Source organism: Oryzias latipes, chromosome 6 (assembly GCF_053564925.1).
Source record: "Oryzias latipes strain Hd-rR chromosome 6, Olatipes_Hd-rR_3.1".
NCBI lineage: Eukaryota > Metazoa > Chordata > Actinopteri > Beloniformes > Adrianichthyidae > Oryzias > Oryzias latipes.
The window spans coordinates 18,455,322-18,479,185 of NC_136242.1; the positions used below are offsets into that span (position 1 = coordinate 18,455,322).

Below are 23,864 nucleotides of genomic sequence, written 5' to 3' on the forward strand. Positions count from 1 at the left end.
AAATAGTGGGCTCGTTATAGATACCTGATCTGCTTAACAGTATCTTTCATGAGCACCATTTAGCAAAAAAGGCCTGTGGTTTATAATAACAAGTTAGTAAAAATAAACAGTGTCTGCACAAGGGTGGCCTTCTGCATGCTTTCATTTGAAAAACGATTTTTAAAAACTGTCCATACGTACAGAAATAATAATCCAAAAAGCCATTTACTTTAAAAGATACAATCCATGATTTATTACAGAAAAGAGGGATATCCAAATAAATTCAGTTACTATATATGCATACATTTCAGTGTTTAAACATGTAAACAGGATTTAAGTAAACAATGCAATTGATAGTTTATGTCATGACTGATATCTTAATATTCAGTTAAATGTATGTGCTGAAGCCACTGTGCTCCCACATTAAGGTTGCCTACAATCCTATTAGTTAGCATGACATACAACTGAAAACTACCCCCCCCCCCCCCCCCCAGACAGCTATACTCTCTGATATGCACAAGGTCATTATCAATAGTAGTGTCAATCCTATGCACTATTGCCAGAAAGCACAAAAACTTGATCCCACTACTGTGCTGCCTTAGTATTAGTACGATGATGGTACTAATGAAGATCAAATCAAGAAATAATGAGAAAAATGGATCAGCTTAGACACCCAAAGTCCTTTAATCATTCATTCCTCACAAAAAGTCTTTTGAGTTAGGTTAAAGATCTCAGCTCTTATTGGTAAAATATCTTTTTAACAGAAGTTTATGGATCAAATTCCAGGAGGGATGAGGTTAATCTGCTGAGGTAATACAGCCTCATGACAGGCAATATAAAAAAAACATTTTTGCTCTAAAAAGTTCAAGAAGTTACTCGCAGAAAAATCAAACCTTATTGTAATCTCTTAAAGCATTCTTTAATAATCATTTTTCAGGTTTTCTAAAGAATGTCTTGAAGTTGTTTTTTTTAAATGATTGAATCACACCGGCTTTTTATATTTATGTCCACTTTTTAAGTCAAATTTAAGTTGGTCAGAGCACTGTTTTTGCCGAATAGGACAGTTTCAATTTTCTCTGAATTCATTCAAAAGGTAAATAATTACATACATAAACCATTTTAAATGTGAGGGACAGAAAAGACTTTTAGAAAACTGAAAAAGCAAAAACGTCTGACTATTTTTAAAGGCTTTTCTCCATAAAAACATATTAATAACGTGGTGTGCCGACAAGTTTTCCATATTACTCAACTTACAGGGTTTTGATATATAACAAAACAGGGCTGGACTTTGCAACATAAAATGGCTGATATTTGTTAATCTTAACATGTCAGGTAAAAGCTGGATGTGCATTGCCACGTTTGGACTTGTGAACAAACGTACCAAACGAATGCTTTCTTGTGAAGCTTTAAAGAAAGTATTTCAACAGTATAAAGTATACTGCTTGATCAATCAACCCACCATAAGCCCACTTTCAAATCTAAACATTACAGGAAAAAATTAGCCATGTGTGATATGTTTTGAGATGATGTTAACAACTTTACAAAAGTTATTTTAGTCAAAAGCAGGTGTTAGGACATGCATACTCTACAGTACAAATGTACCAATACATTAACAGCTGCATCTGTTCAAAATGAAAAAGCACTCCAGGATAACAGCATGCATAGGTTTTCATTGTTCACATAACAAGGGATGAAATTGCCTGCCCCTGTTGAAACAGATGATGAGTCGATAAACTGAAAACGAGCACAAAGAGGCGTTTGACAACCTGCAGCTTACAGCGTGCAGCATGTGTTTACAGCAGGAGTTTCTGATCTCTAATATGGTAACTGCATTGATTCAAAAAACTACATAACGTGTCAACCATGCTTTTTTTTGTGTGGGTGTAACTATAAGTCATGCAAAAGCACAACAGTGCAAAAGTGTCTATCTAAAATAAGCAGGATCATTTTTAGCCTCTTAGAAAATATGATAAAAAGTTGATTATTTTTAAACCTTCCAAGGACACCTGAGAAATGTGGGTGTTACTTTGACATTTACATGTAACACAAGTAGAAAAAAAATCAGTTTAAAGCAGAAAACACACATCCAAATACGGTAAACATTGTGCATTCATTGTAATGTCATTTTTCAACATTTTGTTTACATTTATCTATATTTCAATCAAACGTTGTTTTGTTGTGTTTTTAGGGCAGCAGCTATAAACCAAACACAAAAGCCTCTCATTGGTGTTGATTGTTTCCAGTGTTAAAGACCCACTCTGATGAAAATTGTGTTTTTGGTGTTTTCAATCTCATGTGGCGTTTTTCTGTAAATGGAGAACATGTATAATAAAAATTGATCTTAAAATTGCATTACTGAGTATTCCTTTACTCAAATTGTTGGAAATCAGGAGCAGATGGAAAAATGCCATTGGAAAAAAGCTTGCAAGTGTGACGTACAAGTTACTATGGCAAGCCATCAGCTCCCTGTTCCGCTTCATTCTGATGCATCCTCTCGCAGACAAATAGATCCATGAACGTCTTCGTTTTCCTCATCTAAGTTGGAATTTGGCTCAAAACTGTACATGTGGATAGCTCCAATATTGCTTGCCATTTTTTTGTTAGATTGGGGTTAGAAGGGGCTGTAAGCTCCTGGGAGAGAGTGTAAACAGATGGATAATGGGAAGGGGGTAGGCTTGCCAGTGGTACCGCCCACAACTCAGAGGTTAATTTCTAAAGAACTACTGCTGCTCTGCAAAAACAATGTCCTAGAAAACAACAGTTTTTTTTTAAGTTAAAAACAACATAATGATAATTAAAAGACTACTGAGAACATTTTGAAAATAGATCAGAAGATGATCAGAGTGGGACTTAAAAACTATCCTGACTTGGATTTAGTCTCAAACATGAATGTCAGTCATAACTCCAGCTTCCCTAATTTCACTTTGCACATTCATTAGGACTGACTTTTAACAAAGACGTTCACAGTTAAATATGAATCCAACAAAACCTGACGATAACACTTTCCATCGGAGCGGGCAGAGGGGGCTGTTCTTGATTGAGTGTTTGATAAAAAACTAAAACAGAAGCATACATTTTTGTATAGTGAGGGACAGTGGATGGAGGTATTTGCACATTTGAAACATCCAAGCCACAAGAGTTTCCAATATGTCCCCTGTTTCAACCACACTTTGGAGCTTCCAGCAGCAAATATAAAACAGAGAAGCAGAAAGAAAGAGCGGATCTGTGACTGTTGCTGGATGAGTGTTCACATGGTTCATGGCAAGAGTCGTATTACTGAAACCACAGACTTTCGTAGAGATCGTGGTGTGACCCACATCCAAAAGAAACCCTTACAAAAGAGTTCGGGGAGTTTGCAGCAGATCAGATGTAAGTAAGACCAGAGAAAAACATTTCTTGCATTGAAATCACGTGCTGCACAACACAGGGCAGATTTGATGTTGGTGACACAACTGTGGTGTGCAATCACATTGTTAGACTGTAGGCACAATCATATTTCACTAAAGCTTACATTTCCTCAAGACGGTCGAACCCAGCAGAAGCAGAGATAACACACAGCTCACACTGAGTACACACACGCACCCCCCCACACACACACACGTAAACTCGGCATCAAGACTTTGTCTTTTAAAAGGTACAAAACAGCATTACCATGCAAACTCTTATTCAAAAGCACTGGATGGATGTCAACATCCTCCATGGTTGATGAGGTGGAAGTAGTTTTTTTTTTCTGTGCTAATGAAACACCTGCAGACATCAATCAGCATGCTTCGACAGCAATATATAGTAACTCTATAAGAATAGGGTCAGTTTTATTGTTACCAGAAACAAAAACAAAAAAAAAAGTCTAGTGCCACAGTTTCTGTGACAACAGCTCTGCTGATGCTGTCAGGCAGGAAATGTGTCCATGCTGTGGGCTGAAACGCTGCAGAATTAAAACAAAGTGCTAGCTGCCACACAAAGTGCAAGGGTGGGGTGGGGGATAAAAGTGAGCGGTGATCTGCAGCCCTTGATCTGCATAGTAAACATTACAAATTGCAAATATTTTCCAGCTGAAGCTATGACACAGCACAAAGCTGAGAGCATCTTGGTGGACGCAGCCAGGTGAGATACCGGGGAGGGTGGAGCAGAAACTAGGACGTGGGACAGATGGCCGGGGAGAACTCTGAGTCAGAGCTCGGACTGAAGCCAGACCAGTGGGGGAGAGGATCTCAAGAGGTTGTCTTTGGTGCAGAGAATCGACAAGCTAGACTCTCAAAGCTGAGAAACACAAAATAAGCAATAATGCGAGCTGATCCATAAGCGGCTGGTAGAGGACACATGAGGACAAAGCTAAGGCCACTCGTGGTGATATTGCCTCCCGTTCTTCTTCCTCTCCTTTTGGAGATGTTCAAGTTCTGCTTCATACATCATCTCCTGCATCAGGTACTTCTCCCTTCTCATGCGATCACAGAGATCCTTGGGCATGTCAGGAATGAGGTATGCAATAAATGACTTGATTCCAAACACCAGGTGCTGAAAGAGGAAAACAGGAGAGCTTTTATCTCTTAAAAAAACATGAAAATCTCATTTTTAAGTTCTAGCTTTTGGTAAAAGTTGTATTTAAGAATTATACAAAATTCCCCAAGAGTTTAAGAGTTATAATTGAAAAAAAGTCAAAGGCTAAAAATATTACAGCAGATTGAAACCGCTACATTGTGAGCAGATTATGTTTTAGTTGCATGTGGTGACAAACCTCAAAGACGATGATGAATGCCAACCTGGCAGCCAGGACGTGCCAGAACTGCAGGGTAAACTTGTAGGGTACCGAGCTCCAGGGGGGTGCTCTGTAATCTCTGTACCTGCAGTATCTGGACATACTGCTGTTATTCACCTCCCACATATCAAACACAGACAGGCTGCTGTTCACATAGCCTTGCAGGCACCTGGAAGGACCAGAAAAACCTGTCACACAGTAGCACAAGCTATCCTTACAGATAAGCTAAAATCCCAGGCGTTTTACACACTCGTTCTCGTGGTGCTGGCCCTTGTCCATGCAGGGGCCGTATTTGAAGGCATAAACAAAGCGGGGGATGTAGTCAGAGGTGATAGCAATGACAAAGGCGTTGGTAATGACAGCCAGAACACCAATCCCCTCCAAAATGCCATGCCAGATACCTGTAATACAAAAAAAAAACACACCATGTCAATTAAACATTAGTTCCTATAAAAACCGAGAACAATGAGCATGAAAGTCATCAGTTTAAACCTGACAGGGCTTCAGGATGAAACACGAGTTCTCTGTGGGATATTAAACCTATTATGTGTGAAAAATTCATCAACAGCAGCCACATACGGTGGCCCTGAAGTGCAAACCATTCAACAAATCACTCGATACAAAAACATTTTTAAGATCACAGCAACAATTTAAAAAGCGTATTACATTTTAGAAAACAAAACAAAATTTCAGAAACCAAAACATAAAAAAGAAAAAAGAAAAAAAAGAAAAAAAGATTTCAGAAAACAAAATTAATTTCCAGGAAAAAAAAGAAATTTTACAAAATGAAAACATTTCAGAAAAAAAATTTATTTCCAGAAAACAAAATGAAACAAAAAAAATGAAAACATTTCAGAAAAACAAAATGAAATATTAAAAAATGAAAAACATTTCAGAAAAAAAATGAAATATTAAAAAATGAAAAACATTTCAGAACACAGAATGAATTTCCAGAAAACAAAACGAAATCTTCAAAAATGAAAAACATTTCCAAACCGGAAGAGGCAGGTACTATGGGACGACGCTGATTGGATGATGATGTTTGTCAATCATTTGAACTGAAAAGTATTTTAAATGAAGCGACGACGGATTTTATCGTCCAACAATGTACCATGATAATTCCCGTATTTCCCATTTACATATTAAATCAAAAATGCAGCAAACAGATAATGAAGGTTTAAAATATTTTTTGAATATTTCGTCTGAAGCAGAACGGTCACCCGGAAGTAGTTTGTGTGGATGACGTCCGTTCTGCAGGTAAACAAAGAAAGGGACGGTAAAACGTTAACATAAACTTTAATCTTTGAATATTTAGCGGATGTGATGACAGAACGCACCCAGAAATATCAACACCAACCAGGTTTACAAATGTTTCAAAATGTCGTGAGAGGATTCTGTCTAAAGCAGCAGCTGCGAAGAAACGGGTGTTAAAGACGGCGCACATCAGGAAATGCAGTCCCGCCATCCACTGATAAGGTATGGAAGCACATTTGTTTGATCTAATAAATGTAGCGTTAAACGTGATTTCTAGGTGGGTGTTTACAGACAGATCCAAGATCCTTCAGTCATACGTTAATGACAGGTTACCTCATCAGCTGGAGAGGGGGGGGGGGGGGGGGTCACGTGGGCAGGATTCTCAGACAGGTGTACCAGCAGCATAAATCAGCAAAGCTGTCAGGTAAACTGCAGCAGTTTGTGTCTCAGAATAACATTTATGAATGCTTCTCATTCACACTATTAAGATCTGTGACTTTAGAGTGTGTCAGTGCACAGAAACATGACAGTAAATGACTTGATGTGCACATCATCAGACATGTACAGGTGTGTAACTAAAGGTGGCAAAGTCTGTAGTGTAAAATAAATCTTTAAAAAAAAACGTTTTAGTCTTTCAGGCAGAGGAGGAATACCAAATTGTTTTAGACTGTATTTTTTATAAGACTGAAATAATGTATTTTATTCTGAGTTTGGTGTTTTGACCCCTCCCTAATGAATTTCTGGTTTAACCCATTTTCTCCTCATTTTGATGAACTCAACTTTTTCCTGAATGAAAGATGAACGGCAGCTGATGTTTTTCTGTCAGGGATTTTTAATTTATTAATTTATTTCTGTCAGGGATTTCAATGGAGCTGGAGTCCAGTGCAGAGGAAGCTGCAAGCATGTACGAGCAGGAACTGGGGTCCCTTACCTGTGCATCTTCCTCTGGATGTGATGCTGAGCAGCAATGTGGACAAAACTTCCCTGACATGACTCTTTTTGATATAGTTGTTAAGCACAAACAGACTTTTCCCAGATGCATTTTTTCCTCTAATGTTACTGACAGGTACGCTGAGTAAATGCTGATTGTAAGCGCAACATTTGATTGACTGCATGAAGAAGCCCATAAAGGAAAATCCACAACCGTTTCTTTGTTTCTGTTACTGAATAACGTATTCATGTTAAGTTTTCAATAAATATACTGCATTGCTATGAAACAAATTTGTTTATTTTCATATCCATTATTACAATCCTCACATCAGCATTCAGTTTTTTCATTGACAAAAAAACATTTCTAAACAACAGCTTTAAAAATCAAACATCATCTTTGTTAATAAAGCTTTAAAACCTAAAATGGTAAACATGGAAAAACTCCTAAATGAAGCAAGCCTAATATGAACATTTTAAACTGGAGTTTTGCTTAAAGGAACATTAAGTTGTTTGGAGTTGTACAAGTGTTTGATGCGATTCCTCATAGATGTGATTTCCAGATCATCAGCCGGACACTAAAGCCAGGAATTGTGCTTTGTTTTTCACTCCCCACTGCATCATTTACAACTAATCAGGCTTATGCAGCAGGTTAAAGACGTTTTTTTAAAGGACCTGCAATTTAAAAAAAAAAATAGATATTAAGGTTAAATAATATTTATTGATTACATTTCACATAAATCATGGTGACTTGCCTGTACACTGCACAATGATATGAATGACTTTAGTCTTCTTGTATTCCTAGAGCTGCCATCTGTTCTTCTGCAGCACAAATCTTTCTGGAACTTCGCTTTGAGAAACTTCACCTGCAGAAATATCACATGTTAATTCAATTAAGTATTTTATAAACTTTAAAGTTCATTTTTAAGTTTCAGTATATGTGTATATGCATGGTTCTAAAATATACAATGCACTTAAATATTATTTCCCATAAGAACTTGTTTACTGATTTCAGTCTTAAAGTCGATTTTTAGCAACACTGATGCCATATAATTACTGTAATTACTGTATAAATCACAGAATCAGGCTGGCTCGGAGCTTTTTCTCTCATGTTGTCACCGAAAACGGGAACGGCTATCATGTGAAGACGGTTCGTCTCCATCGGGTTCTTTTTGCGCATGCGCAAGATAAAAAGAAATTATCTTTTCAAAGCAGCACTTTAACATCCTAAAATTAACATCCTTAGAGACATGTGACTGACAAAAGAAAAGATCACAGAATTGATTCTTACCTAGAGATGATTGACAGCGTGAACGTCGCAGCCGTAGACATTAGCGCACAGCGTTCAAAGTAAAAGTGCTCACAAACTACTTCCGGGTGACCGTGTGTCAGGCGAAATGTTAAAAAAATAATTTTAAAGTTCATTAACAGTTTGCTGCATTTTTTATTTGATATATAAATGGGAAATACGTGGATTATTATAGTACATTGTTGTTTGGACGATAAAATCCGTCATCGCTTCATTTAAAATACTTTTCAGTTCAAATGATTGACAAAAATCATCATCCAATCAGCGTTGTCCCATAGTACCTGCCTTTTCCGGTTTGGAAATGTTTTTCATTTTTGAAGATTTCGTTTTGTTTTCTGGAAATTCATTCTGTGTTCTGAAATGTTTTTCATTTTTTAATATTTCATTTTTTTTCTGAAATGTTTTTCATTTTTTAATATTTCATTTTTTTTCTGGAATTTTTTTTTCTGAAATGTTTTTCATTTTTTAATATTTCATTTTTTTTCTGGATTTTTTTTTTCTCTGAAATGTTTTCATTTTTTAATATTTCCTTTTTTTTCCTGGAAATTAATTTTGTTTTCTGAAATGTTTTTTTTTTGTCATTTTTGTTTTTCAAGTTTTGGTTTCTGAAATTTTGTTTTGTTTTCTAAAATGTAATGCTGCTTTTTAAATTTTTTTTTTTTTTTTAATTGTTGTGATCTTAAAAATGTTTTTGTATCGAGTGATTTGTTGAATGCTTTGCACTTCAGGGCCACCGTAGCCACAAGGTCAAAATGCATTGAAGAAAAAGAAGAAAACTGTTCTTGTAGCCTTTTGTTGTCACACTGATGATTTTCTTTGTGTTTTGTTGTTGATTAAAAATTTTCCAGCAGGCTTAACTACAAGAATGCAATTCTCATTAAACCGAGTCTGATGGCTCATTTTTTGTAATGTCATTGTTGCATTTAATTTTTATTTTAATTGACAAATTATTTGTCAGCATTCTATTTTTGTGTGATCGGCTTTTGTCTTTCCCGCTGAAGAACCTTTCAGGATGCACTCTTGGTTTAATTGTGCGATACATAAAGAACTGCATTTATTAGGGTGTTTGTTATCATATAGGATGTGGGCTGATGAGACATGAGGTGCAGCATATGGTGGCACAGAAGGAGACAGAGAGGCGTATTCATCTCCACATCATGCATATCTTAAGTCACCACATCATGTTATTATTGAAAAAAAAGGTTCTTTCTATAAATTTTGGCCTTTGGAAATTTTAAAATCAATGACTTAAAAAAACACTTCTTTAGTTTGTAAACTGTATTGATAGAAAAGAAAAATTATGTGTAAATAATACTTTTAATTTAGCGAAAAAGAAGATGGTACTGATGATTCCAACTTGAAAAGATAAAAACTAAACAAATGATTTTTTTCTGAATGTTTTTACATCAAATTGTTATCATAGGTGCAATGATTAATCGACTTAATTTATTAATTGATTTATAGTCCTATGATCCAACCAGATCAATTTGTGAGGCAAGTTGTTAATTAAATCTACCTATTATTACTAAATAGCGTCAAAACGAAATAAATCGATTATATCGATATTGGAAAATACCATTTGGATTGAGGCACGGTGGGTTTATTTCACTATGATGTAAAAACGACTTAGTCTCATTACTGTGGACAACAGACATTTTGTCAGCAAAAATGATCAACCATTATTCCAGTGTGGAAACACTTTGAATTTTGTTAAGACACATGACCATACAGTGTGGTAGAAAGTTCTAATAATGTTCCCTTTGGATTATTTTGATGTGGAAAAACAACAGTGAACTGAACTTAGCAAACTTTTTGCCTAAAGATATCCTGGATCCATTTGAGATCAGTGAATCGGATCGAATTTGATTGTTAAAAATGAACCAAAATCGACTATGAATCAATTCGGCAATTACAAATTATGATATGAATCGAATCGTTAAAATGAATCTTTACACCATTAATATTTATAAATACTATATAAGGCTGTGGAAACCAGTGGACATCTCACAGGAGGAAACAACTATGGTTCACAAAAGCAACTAAAGGAGCGGAATCAAGGATGCAGAAAGTGAGGAATGGGATAGAATATCTCTTCTAAAAAAGAACAGACATGATAATGATGGAAAAACCTATATCCGTAGCTCTGGCCGGCATTGGTCTCCTCCACTGAGTGACAAATTTGTAGGCATCTAGTCGGATTTCAATGATGTTGTTGAGCAGAGCAAGGAGGGGAGCCAGGGGGAATGCAGCGACAAAAATGGTGGTGAAACCGAACTGGAGAACTGCAGAAGAAAAAAAATAAAACATTGTGAGTCACAGTTTTTGTTTAATGTATTAGTCAAACACAGCAGAGAAATGCGAAGAATTACCCATTTCAAGGTATTCATCCACCAATCCATGAGCATTCATCGGCTGCAGATTCCAGTCTTTGTCCCACTGTGGAAGCTGGGTCTCTACATTCTGCCCACCACCACCCCCTTTCTTGATCTTTCGACGGGACCACCAGTTCTGCAACAGACTAAGAACGCAAGAATTCAACAGTCAAGTAAATAAATTCTCTTAGACAGGGCAACAAGTTCATTTTGAGCTTTTCCATGTAGCAACACACACATTTTGGATGTTTTTCTGCACCAAAAAATATTTTAATTGAAATAAGCTCAAAAAAAGTGTTCTTAGCGATGAATTTAGAGAAAAACATGCACTTCATTATGATAATGTGCAACTTACGGATAACCAAGCTCCATGAAGTTGTTCCAGATCTGTTTGAAGAACATGATCACTCCCATTTGCAGGCACAGATCAATCAAGCAACCACTTGGATGACACTGAGAGAGAAAAAACACATTTGAAAAACAAACAACTGGAGAATGAGTGTTTCCTGTCTGATAATGTAAAGTTATGAGAGAACAAAGGAGCATGCTCAACTATTATCTTCTGTTTTCAAATGATTAAAATGCCTATTTTCCAAATTTAGGAGGATAAATGATATGCACAGACAAAAAGAAGATTACCAGGGAGACAAATCGCTCGGTTACATAAACACACCCAAATATAGAGTGTAGTAATCAGCATTGGTGATGCTGATATGATTACAGACTTATTCTGATGCCTAATTGCACTCACCTCCTCCAGCCTCCATCGATTAAAGAGTTTACTGTATTTTCCAGGCCTGCCAGCAAACCTGGGCAAATAAACAGGTGCTGATTCAGTTATCAAAACACAGGGAAACTCATCGAGAAAACTTAGAAGAAATGAGAATATCAGCTATGTCAGTGTTTTGATAACGATGATAATCATATCCAAATGGTACTGTAAAGAAGTAGAGGGAAATTTGCATACGTGGTGTCCTCTTTGCACATGCCCCTCATGTATTTTTGTGTAAACAAACACAAGGTTAAGAGAAGTTGGCTTACCTTCCAAGGAAAAAGGCAATATAAAAGGTGGAGCTGTTCAAATTCACAAACTGAAACAAGAACATTTTCAGAGCAAAGCTGTTCTCCCATTCAGACTCTGTGCGTGGGTGCTCTGACAAAGAAGAACAAAGTTAATACTCTGCACTTATCCAAGAAGTGAAGAGATCTTAAAAAGTGTAGCACTTACCTAAATTAGTCAGCAGATAGGCCACTTTTTCATATACCTACCAAAATAAAAGAGATTCTAAATGTCAAATTGAAAAAGTTAAAGAAAAGACAGCAGCACTAACAGTTTATGAACATTTTTTGACAGGAAATGCAAATGTGCCAGATGATGACTGTGCAGACACCCACCACATTGAGAGACATGATGATCATAAAGTTGAGACAGACGCCAGTGCCTGATGTGGCAAATTGTAAATTCTTCTTAACAAAATGCCATCTGAAGGAAGCAAACTTCTCCATTGCAATAAGCCGGAAAACGACCACAGCAAACACGGCGGTTAAAACCAGGGAAATCTGGTAAAGGCAAGAGAGAATCTTCTAGTTCAAAGCATATAAAAACTTTAATATTAAATAGGTAACTTTATGGAAAAACCTAATATCAACAAATACAGATTGAAAGTGCTTTAATTAAGAGTACCTGAATGTACAATTTCTATAAAAAATATACTTCTTCCCAGTAGGGGGCGCTGTTATACTACTGCAAACACAAAGCTGTCCAAAAGGTGTGAACTAACACTGAGCTGGAATCTCAAAAGGACTGCTTACACAAAGATCAAAGGAATTACCATGAAGAATATTCCAGATACAGACACCATGAGGCGGCTCAGTTTGTCCGAGAAGGGCTGGAAGGGTTCCGGTTTGCCAGAAATGGGGTTAACCCTCTCCTTCCTGGAGTACTTGGCCTCAAACTGAGGCCTCAGTTCCTCCTGATGAACAAATAAAGCCACTTTAGTAAGTAATCAAATTTGCCGTTTGTTTTGAACGGCATAGCTGGATTACCTCCTCTTCTTCCCAGTCAATCAGATCCCAGTCATACGTCAGCTCAGCTCTTCTCCTTTTCCAAAACTCCAGGAATACAGTGGCTGCAGAAAAGATCAGGCATTCACCATGTAATTGTTCCTCTGATAAATGTGCCACACATGACTGAATGCACGGGAACAGGCACCAAGAAGGAAATGCTGATAAAAAAACCTCCAGCTCATTATGATAAAATCCTTTGAATGCAGCTCATGCAGTCGCTTCCATAAATGAGGAGCCTGATCACAGCAGGGGTCTAAACTCCGCTTTGGCTTTGTGAGGAAGCAAAGAGAAGTAGCAACAGCAAACCTCTTCTTCAGCAGTTCAACTATAAGGTTGTGACATTTTCTGTTTGAGAATTTCAAAAGTTAAATCCTTGAGGGGGGGACACTTCCTTTGTGTCTCTCTATTGCTATTTTGCAGCATCAGAAACAAGATTTTACAGTGAAAACTCTGATAAGTTCCAACACTAAACAAACATTTTAACGAAAGATTAAGCTACAAAAAAAAGGTTTTACTCTATATTTGTTAAAAGGTTGTCTTCAAAATCATAAAAAGAAGTTCTACACTGGTAAATATAATTTTATTTTTACATTTTTCATGTTCTTTTATGAAATTTGGATTCTTCTTTGTGCTTTACTGATGAAAAGCTAAAAACCACAAGATTCTTGAAGGTTGATTAGAGTAAAATTAAAAAGCACATAAGTAATAAAAAAAAATCCCGGAAAAATGCTTTTTTAGAGCAAACACATTTTTCAAGCTCACATCAAAGCTGAGGAGCACTCAATCCACGCAGTATTCTTTTGTTCAACGGTGCTGAAAGCTTTTCAACAGGATTAAAAACTGGACCTTCCTTGACCTCATTTAGCCCAAACAAAGAAGAGAGTGAGCCAAGCTTTCCCTTCTGAAACTCACGATTACTTTCCCTGTTGGCAGAGAGAAGAATGTGGAAAAAGGATTCACGCTAGAAAGATATTATAGTTATACCAGTATCATGCCACCATTTGTAGATCTCTGCCAGGCGAACGATAACCCTCTCTTTAGGGAGAGAGGTTAATCCAGCTAATTACATCCGCATGCAAGTTCAAATACAGTCTGTAAGAGCGGACCATTATTTATTCTCTGCCAGCACGTTACAGACTGCAGCCCTTTTTGTTTTTGCACCACAGCCTGTTTATTGTGCTGAAAATTCCCACCTGAAAAACTTAATGCGTTTACAGAAGTTGAGTGGGAAGCGAAGGCATGAGCACTGACTCTCTTGAATAAATAGATCTGAGCTGCAAAAGTGTTTGCATCAAACAGATAGTGAGGCCAAGGCAACAGACAAAAAAACAAACAAAAAAAAACACCAAACCTACCCCAGATAGCCATAAAGATAGCAAAGAACACAGTTCCACCGTTGTCAAATAGATGAGTCACCTAAAATATGAAAAAAAGAGGAGAGAAGACTTGTGAGTCCACAGGTTTGGTGTCCACAGTTTTGCTTGAATCAGACTCAAATGTGGGCTCTGCATTCTTCTGACAAGCACAGACAATTCTTACTGATAGTTTTGGATCAGTCTGGGTCCTCAAAATTACTGAAATAAAAACACTCACTCGCCACTTTATTAAGTAGACCCAGTTGGATCCCCTTTTGCCTCGAGAACTGCCTTAATCATGGCATGGATTCAACAAGGTACTGGAAAGTAAGAGAGTTTGGTCCATATTGACATGATAGCGTCACACAGCTGATGGAGATTTGTCGTCTGCTCATAAATGATGCAGATCTATTGTTCCTCCACATCCTAAAGGTGTTTCTATTGGGTTGAGATCTCGTAACTGTGGAGGCCATTTGAGTCCAGTGAACTCATCATCATGATGAAGAAACCAGTCTGAGATGATTCCAGCTCTATGACATGGCATCTTATCCTGCTGGAAATAGTCATCAGAAGATGGTACACTAAGGGATGGACATGGTCAGCAACAATACTCAGGTAATTGTTGCAGGTAGGCTGTGGCGTTGAGCCATGCTCTACTGGTATTAAGAACAAGAAATAAGATACAAGAAAACACCCCCCACACCATTTCACCACTATTGTCGAGTTTAGCCTATGTTAATTGTAGCCTCAGTTTCCTGTTCTTAGCTGACAGGAGTGGCACCTGGTGTAGTCCATCTGCTTCAAGGTTGGATGTGTTGTGTGTTCAGAGATGTGCTTCTGCAAACCTCAATTGTAACCAGTGGTTTTTGAGTTACTGTTGCCTTTCTATTAGCTGGAACCAGTCTGGCCATTCTCCTCTAACCGCTGACAAGACAATTCTGCCCAAAGAACTGCCGCTCACTGGATATTTTTATCTTTTTCAGATCCTTCTCTGTAAATCGTGGAGATGGTTGTGGGTGAAAATCCCAGCAGTTTCTGAAATAATCTGACCAGCCCGTCTGGCGCCGACAACCACGCCACGTTCAAATTCCCTCCAGTCACCTTTCGTCCCTGTTCTGATGCTCAGTTTGAACTGCAGCAGATCGTCTTGACCATGCTTACATGCCTAAATGAACTGAGTTGCTGCCATGTGATTGGCGGATTAGAAATTTGCAATAACGAGCAGTTAGTAAATAAGTAATAAAGTGGCCAGTGAGTATATATATCTCTCATGGCAGTCTGAATTCTAAAATCTGCTCTTACCTTTGCGTAGACACAACTGTCGCTCAGCGTCCACGGCTCACAGGTTTCCTCACACATAGGGCACATGATGGTGGTGTTTGCCTCACAAATTTCTTTACTGAAATAGGGAATAACAAATCACAGATCCTCCACACTTAGAGCATGTGTACATGATTGGAGACAACATAACTGTACACTCACCTGACTTGGCTTGAGTCCATAGTGAAAAGTCCATAAAGGAAGACAAAGACACCGACGAGGGCTGCAGGGATTAACATGCCAGTGTACCAACCCAACCACGCAAAGTAAAGACCAATTTTCTCTCCAAAGTAGCGCCTGGGAGCAACACAAACAAAGAGTGTGGTAAAAAAATCTCCACAAATAATTCCTGTAAACACTTGTTTAAACCAGGCTGCTTTCTTTCAAGGTGCATTTGAGGGAGAATTTAGACATTTCCTTGAACAAAGGAGCTGCCAGTGTAAATATGATAAAAAAATATCTGCTTCTTGATCCTGAAGAGGTACTGAAGAAGACAAAGGGTTTGTCTACAAAAAGAGCGGTGTGGGATAAAAGACTATGGGATAAAAATTGTAGTTTCAGGGGTGCAGAATTTTCAGAAAACAAAAAAAAAGTTAGATTAAATGAAGATGACTTTAAATGTTTCTTCTGATGGATGACGTTTGCAAAAAATCTTAACTGTACAAGTTAGTCCTAAAAGAATCCTTCTGCATTATCAACAAGAAATTCAGTATCTTGTAAAACAAGCGTAAAATCAAAACTGTTGAAATTTAAGCATACGCTATATTGGTTCATACATTTAAAATGCAAAGGTTTACTTTCAATGAAAAAAGCTGCGTTAAGAGAGAAAAGGGTCCAACAGTTCATTGATAATAGATGGACTTCCATCCCTTTAGACTGCAGGTCGTGTCCTAAAGAAAACTTTTTATTGGAAAAGCAAGGACTAAATTTCATTTATTTTAAGAGCACAACATTGTGACAAACAGCAGCCTTAAAATTTAAGAGGAAAACAAAATCTTGACAAAAACTCTGAATTCCCAACAGACACCTTCAAAAAGGCACGCTGAGAATAATATCAGTCTTTAACAACAACAACAACAACAAAAAATAGACAGAAATAAACACTTTTTAGGAGGAATGGATGGAAAGCTTTCCAGGTGAATTCAAGACTTTTACTGTGACACACTCTTCAAAGATGCACAAACTACAAAACAAAGGTGTTTTATGATCAGTTCCCAGTCAGCAAGGCCAAGTAGGCCCCTTATGGTTTAAAAGTGGCCCTAGATAGGTTTGTCTGCAGTTTCCACCTGTGTTTGCCCACATTGGCTTGAGTGGACACTCAGTGGGTTTGCTCACTACTTCAACCGTATGGGGCACACACATGGCCTTGCTGGCTGGGTTCAGATATGTTTTAAATAATAGCTCAGCAGATGGAGTATTGGTAAATTCAGCATTACTCTGAGGAAATTAACCAACTTGCTATAATTCTTTGACTGGAAAACAGAAAGGGATGGTCAACGCCTTTTTTATGCTTCACAGTTAGCACTTACAAACTAAGAAGATAGCCCTTTAGATTACACTTGTTTCAAAAAGTCTCTATAAAAACTGTTTCAGTTATTTTGAAATAATGAGCTTATTTGTTGACCCTGGTTCATTATGAATTTTGGCTGAGGAAAGGGACACGCGTAAAGGAAACCCCACAGACTTAAGATAGCTGGAAGCAAGTAGACTAAAAAAAACCAAACTGCAAGTGTTAAAATTACAATGTGACTTCCAGAAAATGAGTGAGCCTACCTTTATATGTTAACTTTAAGATTTAACAAATAAAAGCCTCAAAGCCAAAATAAAATTTAATATTTAACATTTGTATCTGTGCTTTTGGCAAGAAAGTACATTTTCTCAGCTCTAAAATCACACAAAAAGAAAGGTTGGAGTGTTGAAGGAGTTTCTGCAGTCATTTCTAAATCAGCGCATCTCAAATTTCAATGAGAGGTATGACTGGGCAAAAGTCAAGACCATTAAAAATATAATAATAGTGTTAACCTGATGAGGTCCAGAGGCTGATATTTATACCAGATCCCCCAGCGGGCCCAGCGCTCATACAAAAGATGCCTGTGGTTCTGAGGACCATGAGTTTTAATGGGATGCCGACTTTTGTAACCGCCCTGCGGGGACACAGAACACAGAAAATAATTCCCAACATAAACGGGTGACATTTGAAAGTTGAATTACTTTAACTTTTTTCAAGAGTTGCATTTGACATTTAACCAAAATGTCTTATTCTTGCCCCTTCAGTAGAAACGGAACTTAACTGACCTCATGTGGAGGAAATGCGGCCTCATATGTGTTGTTACCCAGTAAACGGTTGATGCCTGAAGAAAAGTCAGACCCACATCATTAGAACTGCTGAAGCAAGCATTTACATAAGGTTACTTTTTGGTTACCTTTATTTTCTCTGAGACTATCATTAATCTACAAAATTTTTGCTTCAAAATGGTGGAATCCTGTTAACTTCAGGGTAAAAATTTCCAAGCTGCAAATAACTTCTTCAAGCCGGATTTTTACAGAAACTGCAGGCACTAAACGCAGAACAAATACAGAATGAACTAGATTCTTTCTCTTTTGGTTACTCTAAACATGGATGGGTCAAAACGAATACAAAAACGTTTATTCCAAAACCCACTTCAGCCATGGAAAGTTACATGTATGCTTGTACTAAAAAAGAGTCAAGTGAATATGCTATATTAAAAAAACTAGTGCTGGTTGATACTCAACCATGACGAGTGAAGTGAAGAATGAGCAATTGAAGAACCGTACCCATCTTAGATTTTCCATCTTCATACTTGGTGCGCTGCAGGACATGATGAACTATTCTGCTTCTGGTCGAGTTTGAGAAGAATGTTTCTCTATTGCTGATAGTGAAACTAAAAGGTAAAAATCAAAATGCTTCAGTTAACCATCATGCGACAGTCAAAGATCATGCTAATTTATGGCTTTTTCATAATCTAAAATAAACAATAACATAACTGATACAAAGTGGGATTCTGTAAAACACAACATGATGCCTTTTATTAAAAAGACGCTTTAAAAAAAAAAAAACACCTGAAAACTTAAAGCAAAAATTCAAGAAAAATATTTTAGTTTAATTTGTGATCGTATCTTCTTGCTTTGGCTTCTGAGCTCAGATTTAATTTAAAATTAAAGAGTCCCTCTGAATTATAGAGGCATTAGTCTTCTGAGTACAGTGTATAAGGTGTTTTCTAGTATTTTAAATAATCGGTTATCTGAATATCTAGAAACAAACCAATTCCTTGTAGAGGAGCAGAATGGATTCAGGAGAAATAGAGCGTGTTTTGACAATATTTATGTTTTGTCCTTGGTGGTGAGAGCTAGACTGCAAGAAAGTAAAAGTACCTTTGTTTGTTTTGTGGATTTAAAAAAGCATTTGACTTAATAAATAGAGATCTTCTTGAATATAAATTACTTATGTATGGTATTGATGGCAGGTGTATGCTTATTTTGGTGACTTTCGCGCATGTTCGCGGGGATCAAATTTTGGTTCAAAGGTGCAGAAATTTTTCCAACTGCGAAAAAACATTATGGTCTATGCAGTCAGTCACTGCTGCAGGCCATAATAATGTATAAATAAGAATCCCCGTGAAGTTTTCTGTTCCGTGTCTTCTACATTTAGCAGAGAGATCCAGATCCACAAGCAAATGTGTAGCCTGGGAGGAAAAAACACAGTGCTGATGATTTATCACTATTGTCTCAGGATGCCATTCGGTGGCACCGTGATCATATTTGTTAATGATCACTGCAGCATCCATGAGTGGGTGAACATTACTCTTACTGATGCATGCGCGCTCTGCTGAAGGGAGCTGTGTAGCAGTCACTTTCCTCCAGGTCGGGCAGGGCCTCTTTGTCCAGCTTCATGGGATTTTTGGGAAACCAGTTCTTTATCTGTTGACATCTTAGATGAAACCTGCTGCACACACACAGACACACACACACAACAGGATTTTACCCACAGATCGATATGAAGATTGTTTTCTTTCATGTGGAGCCAAAGCTATTGCCCCAGTACAACCCCTAAAAGCCTAACTCCCCCTCTGAAAATTGTAAATCTGCATGTAGTTCTGACATCACCCTTGTGATTAGTTTTCAGATGAATATTTTTAAGCTCTGGGTTCATTATACAGGTACAACTGCTATGAATAGGTTCCCTGCTACAAAAATAATCTTTTTATCCTTTTGTTAACAGTTTTAAATCAAAATGTAACTTTTTAGGTACATACATACATAAATCTAAACGCACACAATCATGTTGCAGAATACAAAATATTGTAACATTTGGATTGGTGTTATGTCAAAAATGTGGGGAGATTTGTCTCCCCATCTTCACTGCAAACCATTTGATATTTGCAAAGAATCCAAACCTTGTTATTAGACTTTCAAGATATGTTAGCAGGTTTGAAGTTGTTTTAAATTGTCTTTGCTTCACACCTTTCCAAGCTCTTCTCATAGTCAGCACAGCTAAGAATTTTTTTTGTCTGATTAAGAGCTAGGATCTAAAAAAAAACAAAGTCATTAAAATGAGGCAAAATACCTTTGCTCCATACTCTGGACAATAGAGAAACTTGATTAAAAATAAACTCTAATTGCATTGTAATTTATGGTTCAATTTTAAGAATGTTATTTTAAAGTTCAATAAATGGTGAAAAAGTAGACTGGCATTCATAGAAAGTATTTTGGAAACAAAAATTAAGATTTATGCATAAGAATAAAAGCCATTTCGAGATTTTATGAGGATTTATTAAGATGGTCCAACTTCATGGTCGAAAAAAGATTGTATTCATCTTTTAGTTTACCGGTACATTTTATACTAAATTGAGCCATTTCAATTTTAATAGACCCTTTTTTTGTCACTGTAATTACAGTTTAGGCAAATGAAACTCAAAAAATACAAACCATTTGCTTAGAACCAGCAAAAACAACACTTCCTATTGGGCTGTTGACATTCATTTAGAAGTAACTCAGGCAATTTAGGCTTATTTTTCCCTTTTGCATGCTTTTGTGGAATGCCTTGTTTCTATATTTTGATACTTATTGTGATATTTCTTATTAAGTAAAATGCGTTGCTTCATGGACAGATAATTTTACTATTTTCCAGTGAATTTCTTCTTAAGATTAGAGTTCTTTTCCTATTTTAGGCTACACCTTCCCGCAGTGTAGATTTGTGCTCATTTGTAAAAGTTTTAACTCCTTGAACATGTTTCTGCTGCACATATCTAAAGTAACTTTTAAACAAATACCAAATTTTTACCCCCATAAAGAATATAATCTTTATTTCAATTGTTTTCTTACATCTTTTTCTTTTTTTTAAACTCTGTGCTTCCAGCTCTTAATTTTGCTTTAGTGATCCCTCAAACAAAACCAGGTTGAAACTCTATCTACACTTTTAAAGAAAATGATGAACTTTGCTGACTCTACACGACATATAGATTCTAGGATTGTTTTGTAAAACAGCTAAGATGCTAGTCCTGCTTTGTTGAGGAATCTGCGGTTTTTACATGTCACCAGAAATTTGTTCATGAATTTTCATTCAAATGCCATGTTTCTGAGAAACAGCCATTTCTGCTGGATACAAACTTGTGAAGGGACAACTTCAGGAGTGCCGTTGAGAATGCACAGCTCCCAGACAGAAATCCATATTACCAACACAACTGGATTTATTCTAATTCGTAGTCTCTTAAGAATAAATGTTATGCCTGTTATGCTGCTTGTATCTGGTCAGGAGACAAAAAGTGATCTGGAGAGTATTTGTTTGACCATAGATCAAATAAACAGAGAATAGTATCAAATTCTACTGTGTCCCGTCTCTTTCTGTCATGTGTCACAACAGGTTTTGGTTAAGTACCACAGCTGCTTTCTACCAGTCACATTCTTCCTCAGTATAGCCAGTAATATTAGATATCCTGACTTTGCAGCATCATTTGTTTGCCTTGTTGAATTAATTCAATATTTAGTAGTGCTTCATCTGTCTTCCCCCTCATCTGCTCTGTTCTAGACACTTATCCTGTTAAAATGAGAAGTTATATAGATTCAAGGGTTTCTTATTAATTTTTCTAAACAATTTACAGATTCAGTCAAAAATTAAAGTTTTTGTTGCATTGTAGAAAATTTTACTTTTTTTTTGGTAGAGGCAGTTATTAGTTCATCACTCAACATGTTTAGGTTAATAAAACATTCATTGCCATTTAGAACACTGGAAAGAAACCAACAAGTGTTTCTCCATATCCTATATGACATATAATACATAAAATGTAAAATGCTGCATTTACCTAAAATCTTTACTGTGGGAAAACAGTTTATGATTTCATCCAAAAAAAACTTCAGTTTTGTACATTTCAGTTGTTGCTGTGCTATTTTTATACACAATCCAAAGGAAAAAATATGACAGACATCTGAAGTTCAGCAGAGAGTCGAAACATCACATCAAAGAATAGTATGCAAATGAGATTGTGTGGTTCCATTTATCTGCACCGAAAAACCTGCAACTGGAAGCCACAGTCAGCAGAGAAAAAAACCCTCTGCGATCTGCAGAGAGAAGTAAATTTAATGGTTTTCCCAAAAGGTGTGAAAGTTCAATGAATCGCTTGAATTTTTATGATAAATACAAAGTCAAAAAAATGTAGTATTTACCGTATAATTATAGCACAAATGTAAAAATATGTTGTAGCCGCACTGGAGTAAATGATAAAAATGTGAGTCAGGGTAATAATTACAAACTAAAACTCACAGAGGCCCACAGTTTGTTAACTCTTTAATACTGGAAATGTCCCAAGTAATAAATATAAAATAAACTAACTCTGACAGTTTGCGCAATTTCTGTAACTCTAAAGTAGCTTTACGCTGATTTTGCTGCTTTTCTTCATGTCAGAACCAGTTGGTTTACATTCGTTTAGTAAGCATGTTACTGTAATGTTTCGGTAATACAAAGAACATTGGACCTAAAGCCCTGGTGTTAACCCTTTAACACTGCAGATGTTGCTGGCAACAACTAAATAACTCACATTTTAAGCTACCATAACTGTAACTGACCGTTATCGGAATTCACCTAATTCCAACAGATTCTGGCAGCTTAGCTGGTTATTTGTTAATTTTGTAAGCCCTATGCTACTGTAAAGTGTTGCATATCAGTGCATATCGGTGCTTTTCTCCACTTCAGAATCTGCTGGAATTATGTTAATTGCATAAACAGTTATAGATTTGTGCTTATTCAAAGAACGTCAACACTGGAGCTAAAGCTCTGGTGTTAAAGAGTTAACTTCTTCCCTAATGAGATGACAGGCTTATGTGTCTAATCTTCTTACCTGCCAAGGCCTTTGCTTCTCTTGTCTGAAAAGTAGCATTTTTTTCTTGGATAAAAACGAGAAAAAATGTTAGACAGTGCAATAATTTGCCAAAAGTTACAAAAAAACCTTAATTTAGACATAAATACTTTTCTCTAGCTACCTGAAAGGCATTCTGATGTTCATCCGCTCTGCATATTTGCAAAGTGTATCCCAGGAAGCATGAACTTTCACAAGCATGATGTCGTTGTTTGTCAGGGAGTGCTTTTAAGTAAAAAAACATAAAGCACTTAGTTTGCAAACGATGAAGTTGAAAAGTGATGCTACTTTGAGCCATTCTCTTACCTCTTTCTCCAGCATGAGACCCTCAGCTCTCAAATTCTTCTCAAATGTGCACCTCTTCTCCACCTGTGGACTGGACTTTTTGTAAACCAGGATGTAATCGATTCTCTTTTTCCCATCTCGGAAAAAGAGGCCAGAAGAGTTTGACGGATCTTTTTCCTGGAGAAAGAAAGATTCTCCTCAGACAAAGCTTCTCAGTGGTCCATCCTAAGAGTGTTGTGGAATCTGAAGGAGTGTATTTCTTTGCATTTGGTACCTGTAGAGAAACTGTGCGGGCTCCAAATTTAGCTCGACTGATTGGCTTTTGTAGTAGGAAGGGCTGGTCTGCTCTTGTTTCACATGTTCTCACTTCAGTCTCTTCTACATGGTTTTGTCTGCCATCTTCAGTATCAAAAAACAAGAGAGCAGGATCAATAAGACCATTACTGAACTGACGACTTTGGCCTATGCAGCTTGTCTTTGTTGCTCATGTCAATATTTTCCCTAATCTGGCTGCCAACTTTGAAATGAGATCTAAGCTGAACACTAATTTCACGTGTGGGTGCAGCAAGGAAGCAACACCGTGATGCAATCTAAAAGATCCCTGTGCAGAGGCAGAAAGTACACCAGTTTCTTTTCCTCCTCTCTGGCTCTTCTCTTCACTCGTCACCCTGAACAGAAACAAAATGTCTTTGGAGCCAGATGCTGTGAAGCAAAACACAAAGTATCCGCCTTTCCAAAAAATGTATGCTGATGATGCAGTAGCCCCATAGTTTCAATTTCTTGCCAAAAGCATAAAATTGCCTTTTTTTTTGTCACACAGTGTAGAATAAAGGCATTTATACAAATTCATTACTTGTGGCAAGAGACGGT

The 23,864-nt window shown here is 37.0% G+C and overlaps 1 protein-coding gene and 1 long non-coding RNA gene across 5 annotated transcripts in view; both read right to left on the reverse strand.

The window, feature by feature from the left end:
- Window positions 1-203: 203 nt before the first annotated feature.
- ano3 (anoctamin 3) overlaps window positions 204-23,864 on the reverse strand; it is a 40,728-nt gene continuing 17,067 nt past the window's right edge. For 2 of the 4 annotated variants that reach the window (XM_078948665.1, XM_023955736.2), the window contains 23 exons: window positions 23,269-23,393; window positions 23,016-23,171; window positions 22,834-22,934; window positions 22,692-22,736; window positions 19,169-19,300; window positions 18,136-18,242; window positions 17,635-17,690; window positions 17,362-17,483; window positions 15,502-15,636; window positions 15,322-15,418; window positions 14,020-14,080; window positions 12,644-12,726; window positions 12,430-12,570; window positions 11,993-12,157; window positions 11,826-11,862; window positions 11,639-11,750; window positions 11,349-11,406; window positions 10,953-11,050; window positions 10,595-10,743; window positions 10,355-10,507; window positions 4,986-5,136; window positions 4,715-4,904; window positions 204-4,494 (listed from right to left, as the gene is read on the reverse strand). In XM_078948665.1, the coding sequence (XP_078804791.1) occupies window positions 4,312-4,494; window positions 4,715-4,904; window positions 4,986-5,136; window positions 10,355-10,507; window positions 10,595-10,743; window positions 10,953-11,050; window positions 11,349-11,406; window positions 11,639-11,750; window positions 11,826-11,862; window positions 11,993-12,157; window positions 12,430-12,570; window positions 12,644-12,726; window positions 14,020-14,080; window positions 15,322-15,418; window positions 15,502-15,636; window positions 17,362-17,483; window positions 17,635-17,690; window positions 18,136-18,242; window positions 19,169-19,300; window positions 22,692-22,736; window positions 22,834-22,934; window positions 23,016-23,171; window positions 23,269-23,393 (2,657 nt within the window). In that variant the 3' untranslated portion in view covers window positions 204-4,311. Of the gene's footprint in view, window positions 4,495-4,714; window positions 4,905-4,985; window positions 5,137-10,354; window positions 10,508-10,594; window positions 10,744-10,952; window positions 11,051-11,348; window positions 11,407-11,638; window positions 11,751-11,825; window positions 11,863-11,992; window positions 12,158-12,429; window positions 12,571-12,643; window positions 12,727-14,019; window positions 14,081-15,321; window positions 15,419-15,501; window positions 15,637-17,361; window positions 17,484-17,634; window positions 17,691-18,135; window positions 18,243-19,168; window positions 19,304-22,691; window positions 22,737-22,833; window positions 22,935-23,015; window positions 23,172-23,268; window positions 23,394-23,864 lie in introns of all 4 variants that reach the window. The other 2 variants (XM_078948664.1, XM_023955735.2) reach the window with 1 other exon arrangement.
- On the reverse strand, window positions 7,453-8,294 carry LOC144992443 (uncharacterized). Its single transcript, XR_013656406.1, has 3 exons — window positions 8,208-8,294; window positions 7,672-7,782; window positions 7,453-7,591 (listed from the first exon to the last, which is right to left on the reverse strand). It is a non-coding gene; the product is annotated as an uncharacterized LOC144992443 (long non-coding RNA).